This window comes from Condylura cristata, unplaced genomic scaffold (assembly GCF_000260355.1).
Source record: "Condylura cristata isolate star-nosed mole 26May11 unplaced genomic scaffold, ConCri1.0 scaffold00026, whole genome shotgun sequence".
In the NCBI taxonomy this organism is placed as follows: Eukaryota; Metazoa; Chordata; class Mammalia; order Eulipotyphla; family Talpidae; genus Condylura; species Condylura cristata.
Window position 1 is genome coordinate 21,972,084 of NW_004567127.1, and position 12,423 is coordinate 21,984,506.

At 39.4% G+C, this 12,423-nt stretch overlaps 1 protein-coding gene across 2 annotated transcripts in view; it reads right to left on the reverse strand.

Moving 5' to 3' along the window:
- Nucleotides 1-390: 390 nt before the first annotated feature.
- Nucleotides 391-12,423, reverse strand: part of LRRC8B (leucine rich repeat containing 8 family, member B) — a 68,557-nt gene continuing 56,524 nt past the window's right edge. For both annotated transcript variants that reach the window (XM_012730158.1, XM_004689794.2), the window contains one exon: nucleotides 391-5,071. In XM_012730158.1, coding sequence (XP_012585612.1) covers nucleotides 4,799-5,071 — 273 coding nt within the window. In that variant the 3' untranslated portion in view covers nucleotides 391-4,798. The remainder of the gene's footprint in view (nucleotides 5,072-12,423) is intronic.

Below are 12,423 nucleotides of genomic sequence, written 5' to 3' on the forward strand. Positions count from 1 at the left end.
TATTCAGCATTAGTGACAACCTCACAATAAATGGGGACATGGGAGCCTAGATGAACTAATCTGCTTATCTCCCGGCAGAACACTGGTGAAGAGAGGGGCTAGTTAGGAGAATGACAAGCCCGCCTCCTCCACACCCCATGTTCCGGACCACACTGTAGTCAAGGACTAATCCCAATTTCAAGGGACTTGTTATTTGGGGAGCAGTATAACCCGTTTCGAAAACTCATATGCTACTATGAGATTCACATGTAAATTTAAAATCTATTATTTGGTGAATAATATCACAATGCAATATGTGGGTAACCACTTTTGGAAATTGGCCACTGAGAAGTGAACACAGGTAAAAAAAATTAGTACAGTCAACTTGTTTTGACATTTAATCTGTTTTTATTTTCCATTTATTATAAAAATTGAATTCTTATTTTACATAAAAGATACTTTAAAAACAGTAAAGCTTACCAAAAACTACTGAATCTCAGGCAAAGGGATTTACCACCAAAAAACAGATTTACATGGTAAACCTGAGGGCCCAAAACATGAAACTCACAACGAATCTTATCTTTTCTAAGCATTAGTTACCAGAAACAAAAAGATTATGTACATGGTTCAATGTTGGTGACAAAGATAAAATAACAGGTTCTAACCTTTACTGTGAAACTAACAAAAGAAAATGTCTCCACTTAAAATTGGCCCATTATTTCACTGAGAGTAAAACTTGGAAGAGTTTTAAAAATATTTAAACAAATATTTAGGTTTATACACAACACGTATATGCACAAACACATCTATTCTGACTCTATGCCCCTTTGTATTTTTAAAATGACACCATCTCTGTTAGAGATAATATATAACATGCAGAAGGCATTCATATTGTTTTTCTCAGCAGTAGTGTATTATACAGGTCAAATGCAAAACTTAAATATGAGTTATAAGTTCAACTGGAAGTCATCTCATCTCAGTACTTTGGCTCGTCTATGTTAATGCTTTAGTGTTGTGAAATTGTTTCATATAAAAATAAAAAAGTTGAAGACAATGTAGTCCATTACCGAAGGTACTTAGTAGACAGTTTCCAGTGGATGCAAGTTATAGACCAGAAACAGAAAGAAACAATTAAATTAAGACTGCAGTGATGTCACTGCTTCAGCTTTCATATCCAGCAGAAGAAATAGTTAGATCCAGAGTATTTTGCAACAGCTATTATTTTATATCATTTCATGTATATAATGGCTTCATAATACAAACCAGGATGCAAAATAATTCCTCCCCTCTCCCATCAGCCTTTCTGTTGTTTCCAGGAAGAAATACACAGAGATTCTGATGTAGTGTACAGTTACTGAAAACAAAATGGATTTAGTTAAATTTGCATGCTTGATGAGGAAGAGGAATCACTGATCAGTTCAAAATACTGTAGGGATGGGTAAAATATAAGTATTCAATAACAGGGTCTAACTTTGCACCCCACTCCTTGCCATCCAAGCTCAAATATCACTGCACATTCTCTAGCACAAGTATATTCTGTTACTATACCCTTGCTGATCAAATTTAAGGATACGGGTGAAGGGAGAGGAAAAACAAAACACCTTATGTGGGCTGGGTGATACTAAGAATGGACAGATGAAAAAGAACACTTTTATCAAAAACATACAAGGAAATAAAGCTATAAATCCATAGAATAATTGTTTGATTATTTTAATAGTTTCTGAGACCATCAATATCATATACTATTTAATTAAATATACAAAATTTGCATCATGAGACACCTGAAGAACAGAAACACACATTTTCAGTCTCGCACAATGATGTTATGCAAATAAGTCTCTCAAGCTCACCAGAGCACACTTCAGACCTATGCTCCAGTGCTGAGAGATGAGAACCTCTGGATACCCTGTTTAACACAATTGTTGGTTAGGTGACAGTAAAATCTGGTGACACCAGGGAAGGAAATTAAAACTGAGAATGGAGACATGGTATGTAAGCATACCTAGATCCACCTGACATAAGCTAGGGGAAGGAACACTACCCCTTACCAGAAATGCTCAAAACCACTCAGGTTCTCAAGCTGAGATTGAGCACTCAGATTTCTTTTAAATATTATAAGTAAAAGAACGGAACCCTAAGACAACAGAAGTAATGAACATAAAAAAAACACATTAGCATTCGCCTACAACCTATGGCAACTTTGGAAAATAAGGAGCTTGAAAACTAGTATCATTTTGCATAGAAGGGTGTGTTTCTGTGTGTGCATGTAAATCAAATGAACTAATGCCATCGCTAACACAAGCTATCAACTTTGTTTCAAATAACAGCTATATTTTTTTGAAAAATGAGCTACATATTCTTGAAAATGAAATGCCAACTAGTCACAGAATTGTAGCTATACAAGCTTTATTTTCTTCATTTCAAACCCCCTAAATGAATATGAAACTTTGCCAAATAAAGATCTGCTCTAACAAAACAGGTGGCATCCACACCACATTGTGTGCAGCAGGTGGTGGTCTCTGAGTTGGCTGAGTCAGTGCGACACTATTTCAAAAGCTACCTAAACACTGGTGTGTCAGACTGAAATAAGGAAAATCTAGAAACAATGACAACGAGAACAATTCTTTGCAATAGGAAATATCCAGATACGAAAGCAGTTTGCAATGTTCATGGTTGATCCTGATTGTAAGCTGTTTTCAGAAATTTGTAGAGGTGATAAGGAAGATTTAGCCAATCATTTCAACAGGTGATGGAAGCTGTGACTATCCATAGAGAAGTTCTTTTGGTGGGGAGCTGGTCACAAACCTGAAATTTGCCTTGAAAACGCTCCTTTATGGAAGAGGCTTGAATATTTAATACAAAATTATGGCTAATTATGTGGTCAAGACACTTATACACCTCTTCACATATTATATTCATGTTTCCAGAATGAGTGCACAGGATGGTTCTAGTTCTAGTGGGAAATGCTAAAATGATGACTCACACAAAAAGGTACAATTCCAAATCCCTGCAGATAGTCAGAATCTGTTTTCTCAAGTCTTAGAAGAAAGTTTCATGAAATATACCTGGATCCCTGAGAACTTGAAAGTTCTGACTAAAGGCAAGTTTAGGTAAGAATTACAGTTTTATACTGGTCCTTCTCATTCGGAACCAACCATAATGTGTTAGGAAGTTTTTGGTATTTTATATATTTGTACCTAATATAATTCAAATTTCATTTGCCATGAGCAATTCTTTTCTCTGAGTTTTAGTACAAGGAGGTGAGGAAAATACATTTGCTATAATTTGAAGACTCAATTTTGTCTTTCTGGAGTGACAAAGCAAGAAAAGACAGAGCACACATCACAATATCCATAGTGTTTTCCAGTTTGCCTAGGTGTAGGTAATAGATCACTTGATAGTTACATCCAAAATGAGATGGCATCATATTGCCTAGACCCATTAGAGAAAAACACATTAAAAATGTACATTTCCCAAAAATGAGTCAGTCAATTTTATTCATTCTACAATATGCATGATAATAAAAGGCCAAACCCAAAACTCTTCATAAAAACAGAGCAAAATGATTTCAGCAAAGTTAGACAATGGCATGAGATGAATTTCAGTTAGATGGATCTATTTCTTTGTGTGCTTGGAGAACACATCTTAAGCACTGGATGGAGGCTGAGTGTTTTATATTACAATCACATCTGGAGATCATGCAGATAGGCTTGAACTCTAAGTGAATTTCTACAAAGTTTTTCAAAATAAATTTTAAAGATTCAAATTTGTACCTCTCCTCTCGATCACATTTTTTGAAGTAATTAAGAATTTTACCAGTGCAATAGCACAGCAACCAGGAAAGAGAGAAGTTAAGTGACTTGGCCATCCTCTCCTAAGGAAACCCCCAAACATTTAAGGGCTGAAACACAAGGCTTTTGTTATTCATAAGTAATTAGTGGCAGAATATGAAGCATTTTGGAGAAAGCACACAGAGAGGAGAATCATAAAAAACCCAAACTAAGTAAATTCTTAAAGAAATGTGTCCTCTGTACCTTATAAAAATTCTCACAGATTTTTGAATCCAAGATTATATAATAGAAAATACTCATGTATTTTACATTTAATATAAAATTTGCAAATAAAAAGACTTTGATGAGACACAAGAAGGTACTTAAGTAAATTCACTCATTTTCAGGAAGCCCTAAGGAAGACATGTCCTATGTGTCCTGCTTCTGTCTACGCAAAGGTCAAAGGCAGGCACTTTCTCAGGGCTCATCATAGTTGTTAAGAGAAAACCAGATTAAGGAAGACTTGAACAAACTAGGAAAGGAAGTAAAAATTCAGCCAAGAAGGAATTCTGCCAAGCACAATGCATCCTGACTAAAAATATCTAAGAGCATAAATCAAAGACAGTGCTGAGCATACATCAAGGAAATTTACATGATGAGTTTATGGTCTGGATGATAAATATCAAAACAGGAAGTCAGTTAAATCAAGTGTGCAAATCACTATTGGGGATGGCGGAGGGAAGGGGAAAACATCTATATAATCTTTAAACTACAAGGTAGACATTAATAATTCCATGCCCCTCATTATACTCTTGAAGTGTAATTCTTACATTTCAATTCATTAAAAATCAGTTATGCATAAAACTTTAGTTCACTGTTAACACTTTTCACCTGTTTAATTTAGGGTTAGACACTGAGTTGCTTTCATAAGACATTTGGTTATGAGTAGTCATAATTATTACCCATTTTTCACCATTTTATAACCTGGGAAATCTTAATTCTCAATTAAAGCTCTGGAGCATACATTTACAAATTGTTTTCTGTTTAAGTCAACATTTGTCTAAGCATGTCTGCAGACGTTCTGTTACAGGGAGAGGAAGTGTATTGAGCAAATTCTCTTCGACAACCAGGCAGCTCCGTTTTAGGGACTGACATCCTTCAAGTTCAGGAGGAAGTGTTTCCAGGTAATTACCAATGAGCTCCAGATGAGTGAGATTTGACAGCTCACCCACGTGAGGGGACAAACTCGTCAGGCTATTTTTCCCCAAAAGTAAACACTGCAGCTTTTTGCACTGAAACAGCCCTTCTGGAAGCATCTCAATCTGGAAAGGGAAAAAATGAAGCCTGTAAAATAGGTTTGTGATGACCTGTGCTAAGAACACATTTTCTGTGTGCCAAGAATAGATTTTCCCAACATTTTTGAAGGCTTACAGAGATACACATAACCATGAACAGAAATTTGCAGAAGACGGAAAAGGTAAAGGCAAAATAAGAACAACTTGACCAGGAATGAGGACTGAGACTCCAGGAACTTCTACATCCTTGCTATATATATATATATATATATCAAGGGCAACACATTGGACTGTAAACATCCTAACAAACAAAGAAAACCTAACCAGTTACATGCTCATTGTTCCTAAGATAAAAACAAAGCAGTAACTCAGGAGAATCATAATTATTCTTGAGTCCTAGTTCAGATATAAATTGTTCTCGAGAGTCCTCAAAGACTTCACTGTGTAATGTAATTAGCAACATCCTCAAAAACATCCTGGGAACAGACACAGGCTATTTCTTAGTGTCTTACCGTACAGACTGAAAACAATATTTTGCTAAAAAAATAAGCTGACTGGAGCAGAGACCGGAAGATGAGCTGACACAGGCGAGCACACGTCACTGCCCTCTGTGGCACACCCACGAGTATGGGCCCTTCTCCCTGTTCTCTAGCAGCTGCATTTCAATCACATCACACCGGGAAATAATTTCCAATATAAAGAAGCCTCAAGAGGCCAACTCCTAGAGCTGCTCAACTGCACTGCTCCCCTGTGGTGGGTGGGGTGCACGTGAAGTCTAAGGGAGCCATGGTGGATACAAGATAGGGAGCTGACTGAGAAGCCTTGCAGAGAAATCTGAGCAAGCTCAATGTCCTCACTCCACTCAGGAGTGAGCTTGGCCAGGCAGAGCAGGTCTGCACACCTGCCCCCTATATCACACAGGTCTGGGGTGGGGGATCTCTTCAACTATGAAACCACACAAGCTCCTTGGTTCAGGAAGTATCTGACAGAATAGAAATGAAAAAGGGAGACTGTGGGTGGGCCTGCTCTGCTGGGCTGGCATTCAGTGCCCCACTGAGCACTGAACCAGCTCTCAGCTACAGCTTCCAGAGCACCCCAGAACTCTCAAACTCCAACTCTCCAGGTATTCTCTATGCATTCAATTATAGGAGGAATATAGGGAAACCGAACAAAGGTTCAGGAGAAAGACAAAACCTGCAAGCTGACATAGATGGAGGCATCCAGAAGTGCAGGGGGAGGGAGAGGAGTCAAACAGGTGAGGGAAGAGCACAGGGGACAGTGGTGATGGATCACAGGTGCAATGGTGGAGAATTGCATCTCGGGGGAGAAATCAAAATGATTTCAAAATGTACAAAAATGAGCAATGATGTAAGAAAATAAAAAATGAAATCACATTCTCTATACCAACAGAAATATAGTCAATGGTACCGCAAAATGCTCATTATGTTGGAAACACCCCTTCCTCATCGCCCATGCATACATTCAGTACTGGGTAGACCTGGAAATAAATCTAACAATCACTGTGGCTCAGGCTGACATTCAGTATATTTTGGGTGCCCCAAAATACTAGGTATAAGCAAAGAGAAAAATGTTCTCCTGTTTATTTCCTTCCCTTCTCAAGAATGCAGATGTCAAAACAAAGATTTGTGGATTTCAATAGAGAGAGAGTAATGACAGAAGAACGTAACCTCTTCTAAAGAGCCATCTGCGCCTCAGAAGCAGAAATGTGACCTCTAAGTGCAGAAAACAATCATTGGTGCTGAGTGAGGGGTTCAGGGTGAACAGGCTGAGAGCAGGAGCCACCCACTGCAAAGGGGGAAGGCTTGGCTCATGTGTGGCCAGTCAACTTGTATCAAGAGCTTTCTGATGGGCCAGGCTTGGAGTGAGGAGCTAGGAGAAAGTGCCAAGCAAGACAGATGGGACTCTGAGCACCTTAGTCTAACAGTGATGCTTGACCTTGGCTCTGTGACATTCCAGGTAGGGTAATTCTTTTTGGAGTAACAGTCGTGCCCATTATAGGATGTTCAGCATCCTACATCTCCCCACTAGATGCTAGTGCCGTCCTCAGAACTAATAAGCAAAATGCCTCCCTACAAAATGTCTCCTAACGGGACAAAGTCACCCCCAATTATGAAGCCCTGATCTGATGGGAGAGAGGAATATCAAACAATGACTAAATCACTAGTCTGCAATGAGTGTTCTAACACGAGTACCCCAAGCAGGGCTGCGGCTGGGGGGATCCATGTTCCCCCTCTTCAGTCAACTCCTGATGCCCAGCAGATATCTGGCTCAGCTGGACTGACAGACCACAGGGAGCACATAGAAGCCACTGCCCTCACTCTCCTCTAATTCTTTCAAATATCTGGATTTATGATTTTAGAGATTTTTCAGCATTTAAGAGACCGTAATCCACACACGCAGATTCAATTTTGCTAAAGGAGGCGGCTGGAGACTTGAGACGTTCTTTCAACTCAGCAATTTTGTCCTGAAAAAGCTATCTACACATTTAAAAATAGTCTCAAAGCTTATAAGAACACCACATGCATTTTGCCTGGGCCAATACATTCTATAAAATGTACAGGTTGCATTTATTTACACTGAATTCACCCAGCAGGGACTTTCTTAGACTGTGCAATATATAGACCAGAATGGAAAAAGGTTAACTTAGTCAACCATTGATTTCTCCTCAAAGGTCAAAAGAAATGTTGATAGACTATCCAGAAAGTGATAAACTTCAGGAAGGCCTTATAGGATAAATTAAAAACACACAAAACTAATACCTTAGAAAGTAATAAATGATATTGAAAAAAACCTCTAATTGCTACATTATCACTCTCTATATTAGAACTCTTTAGCTACTAAATGTCTGCAGCAAAATGGACTGAAGCCCCCAGAACATCCAAGGAAAGATGGGTCTCCCTCTCTGTGGGGCTGATTTGATAACTACATTCACACTGCCCCCTGGGCAGCTGGGACCCCAGGACATCCACAATGTTAGGTTTTCTTTTCTCTTCGTGGGGAGGGGTACAGGGCAGAACATGCTATTTCAAGACCAGCTTCAAAAAACCATTTCCAGGAAACAAACTGAATATTTCCATTTCTTAGTAGTGAGACGTCCCAGGTGAAGCTAGCAGCACAGTATGCAGTGAACAGCTTGCCCATAAACCACACCAAGTTCCAACCACACAAACGATCTTAAGAAATTTCTCTGTCACTCAGCTCTGGCTGAAAGTCTTTGAGTTAAACAAATGTGCTAAGTATACAAATGTCAAAGTAGGTACAAATTAGAGTGATTTTTATGATTTGAGTGGAGCCATTAAGTCCTCCTATTAGCTTGCACTTTTCCAGCACATTCCTTACAATCTATAATCCAATCCTAGCCGCTGGGCTAGGTATGATGGAAGGTGCTCTCTCCACCACATCCCCCATGAAACATCAGGATGGATGCATCATCTGAACGAGCACTAAGGAAGGGCCATCTTCCAGGTAGGGTCAGACCACAGGCAAATCCTGTCTCAAGTTTTATCATCACTAAAAGGAGAACAGAGGTTTGCAAAGTTTTTCTCTGAAGCACTAGGATAGTAAATAGGTTAGACTTTGTGGGCTAAAGAGCAAAACTAAAAATATTATATAGGTACTTATATACAGAAGGAAAAATGTGCTCAATGGATGAGGTTCAAAACATAACACCAACCATCAAGTGCAATATTTTTTAATAAAGGCACATTAATAAGAACAATGGAATGTATTCATGGACACTGAAATTTGAATTTCATATCATTTTCATGTGTCAAAAAATATTATTCTTCTTTTGATTTTTTTCCCAGCCACTTAAAAACTAAAAAACATTCTTAGCTCAGGCTGTGGGTAGAGTTGGCTGCCAGGCTGTAGTCATTTGACTGTGGATGAGATGATCATACTGTTCCTTTCAGATATATGAGACTTTGTCTCTTGTTTTATCTGTCTTTTCTCTTACTCTTGGTTTTTATAATTCTACATAGCCCTTTCAAGCTCCAGTCTTATTAAGGGGAAGGATTTCCTAAAGGAACTCTACAGAGTTTTGTGGACTCCACACCCTACTTCAGCTTTCTGGACTCTAACCCCCTGCTCCAGTGACTGGAAACTACAACTCCCAGCAGTACCAGGGAGAGAACTGTGAGGACCCAAGAGTGGAGCTAAGCAGGTATTCTGGGACTTTGGGGGATAAATAGGGCGCCATTTTCCAACGGCACTCTCTCACTCGGGCAACGGCTCTTGGGACCTTGTGACTGGGGCTATCAGTTAGTTTGTTATTAGAGCTCCAAGTCAGCCGAGCAGGTAAGATATTCTAGTTACCTTGTATGTCTCTCTCTTTCTCTGTGTTGTCCCTTTTCCTTTTTCCCCTTTTGTAAATAAACCCATTATTGACCCTTCTGTGTGTGCCTGCAGTACAACTAAATTTTAGGTGCATGGGTGAGGACCCACAGACAGGCAGCCCAGTTCACACTGGGGTGCCCTGTAGCATTACCACAGTCACTAAACAGTGAATCAAACATGAACTTGACTGGCAGACTTCAAGGCACTCTCCATTCTGAACCATCTTGCTGAACGCTCATCTCTTACTCTGTCTGGGCAGGCCTGTTGTACATGACCACTATCTTTTTACCTTTCCCCAATCTAATGTTCTCAAGGTATGCCCTCTGTAACAGTCCCTTCAAGAGTTACAATGAACAAGAGAATCTTTCTCCAATACCTTTGGTAAATGTTGTATAGTGCTTGTCTCTCTTGATGAAGCATAATGTATGTTTATACACTAAAAAACCTCTGAGAAATCCTGCAGCAAACATGAATAAAACATGTTGAATGAAATCATCAGGCAACTATAGATCAGAGACATTCCATAGGGGAGGAGGAAGGAGAAGGAGCAGGACAGGAGTGGGAAGAACACAAGGGACTATGGTGTTGGTGCACAGGAGAACTGGTGGTGGGAATTTAATGGGGAAATCATATGTTGCACAAAAATGAAGGATGACGTAATGAATATATTTTTAAAAATTAAAAAAATAATGTTGAATGTTTTTTATGATAATACCTATTACTCTGCAGTGGGAAAAACTCTGAAGTGCCCTGGCAATAAATAAATATCCCTTGGGAGACTCACCAGCATCTCCAATGTCTGGAGAACTCCATAACTTACCTTGGTGATGCTAGAAGACAGCTGAGCTGCTTCCCAGTAGAAGAACTGACTACAGCATGTTCATGAGTCCCCAGCTCACTCCGAGCTAGCGTGCGGGCACTCATACGCTCTGCCAAGTGTGTGCTCAGAGTTGGATTTTAGTTGGGGCCAGAACCAGGCACAAAGAAGCAGAAACCATGAAGAGCTTATTTTGGGGGAGATTAAGGGCTGCAGGAGCAGAAGTAGAGTCACCAATTCCCAGGTGTCTTTACCATTTTGTTTTTGTGCCATGATTTAGGCTGTGGTCTTTATTGCTGCTTATTTGAGCTTAATTGTTCCAAAGTGTGATTCTATAGTCTTTGATGCTATAGAAATACACAACATCCTTTCAATCTATGTACTTTATACTTATACACAGAGTACATATTTCTTGCCTTCATTGACAAATTGGATGCATTACTTAGGAGAGTCTTAATCTTAGGAGAGTCTGTAAGACCTCTTCCCTCAGGAATCTTTGCTAAACTCCTTTTCATATGGACAAATACACTCAAGTTTCTGAGTATATGCATGTGAAATATTTATGCATCCAATTTGATGTTTTATTTCCTAATTTACACAAGTAATTTGGTCTACCTCATAGAATTCATGAGACTCTCAAGGTGAGAAGGAACCTTGAAATCAGCTATACTAATATGTAATCCCTATTTGAAACAGGATTGCCAGATTCTCTTTAACTAGATATCTATTGAAGCTGACGATGTATGTCTATCTATAATTTCTTTTTCTTTTTTGACAGATTCATTTATTTATGCATACAGAACTGGGGTGCAGGCAAGACGTGCAAAGGCGGTGAGAAGGTTCACCAGAGACAGAGTGGGGAACATAACAGGCAGACTGACGAAGCACATTGCTGAGGGGAGCAGCAGGCGTGTTAGGAGAGGTCTGCTGCACCATGTGGGTCACCTCTGGGGTGGGGGCTCACTTGCAGTACTGAGCTTTAACACATTGCGCCTTCAGGGAGGGCCACTATATACAATTCCAATAGTAAGAATATGCATCTCTTTTCTCAGTGCTCATTCAGTCTTTGGACAACATTTTGGGAAAGACAAGAAATATTCGCCCGCTTTACCTAGCTTGCATGTATATAGTTATTCCCCATAAGTCCTTCAAATATTTAAAGACCAACATGCTAGACTACTGGCTTTTCCTTTCCTCCCATCTGCCCATCGGAGAGGAACTTTCCATCTCTCTGGTCAATAGAACTCATCCATTCAGACCTCCAGGTTCGGCTCAGTGACTGCTAGTTAGCAGAGCTCTGAGACAACCCCGCTGAAGAGAGCATCTGCTTTGGCCAGAGGGCACCTTCCACATAAGACTTCCCATGCATTGCCAAATAGCCTCACTTATTGAAGGTAACATGTGTCTTCACCTAGTCTCTTTCACAGACATGGTCAAGAGGTCAGTAAATGAGGTGAGAATTACCAGTGACCTTATTCCTCTGACGTGAGGGAAAATATTAACTTGCCCACTCATTAAAATAATTCATGGCCAGCTAACACTTTAAAAAATTCATTTAGTCAGCTGCCACTTTAAAAAATTCATGTACTTGTTAGCTTTTACTACAACATAGTAGAATGAATGTATTTTAAAATAAGTGTGTGTACTTCATACATACACAGATTTAACAATGCAAGTAAAATGAAAATCTGAATATTAAATGGCTGCATAATTGTCACTAAGGAAGAACCTCGAGTGTGGTCACAGACCAGAAGCATCAGCTTCACCTGGCACTTTTTTCCTCACCTAGACCTTTTTGAAAGAGCAAACTCTAGGGTCCTTCATCAGACCTACTCAATCAGAAACCTGGCAGTGGGGCTTAGCAGTCTTTTTAACAAGCCCTGATGCACATTGCTAACCTAGGTCGATTCTCCAGGGTTTTAGAATCTGGGACTCCTATATAATCTGAGGCTTTCTCATTCATGTCACAATGGATGTTCTTCTTTTCCATGTGAGTGAAGTCTGAGAGTCCTAAAAATCAGCATGAATTTTCTCTCCTTCCCCAACTTCACTTGCGCTTTTCCAACAACTCATGGTTTTTGAAAATTAACGTTTCATGAATAATGTGTTTGTTAGCCAACACCATGCTCGTCGCTATATTTAGCATGAAATATGAAATACAAAAAAAAAAAAAAAATCTAGGAGTGAAACATTTTGGGGTGTGGTA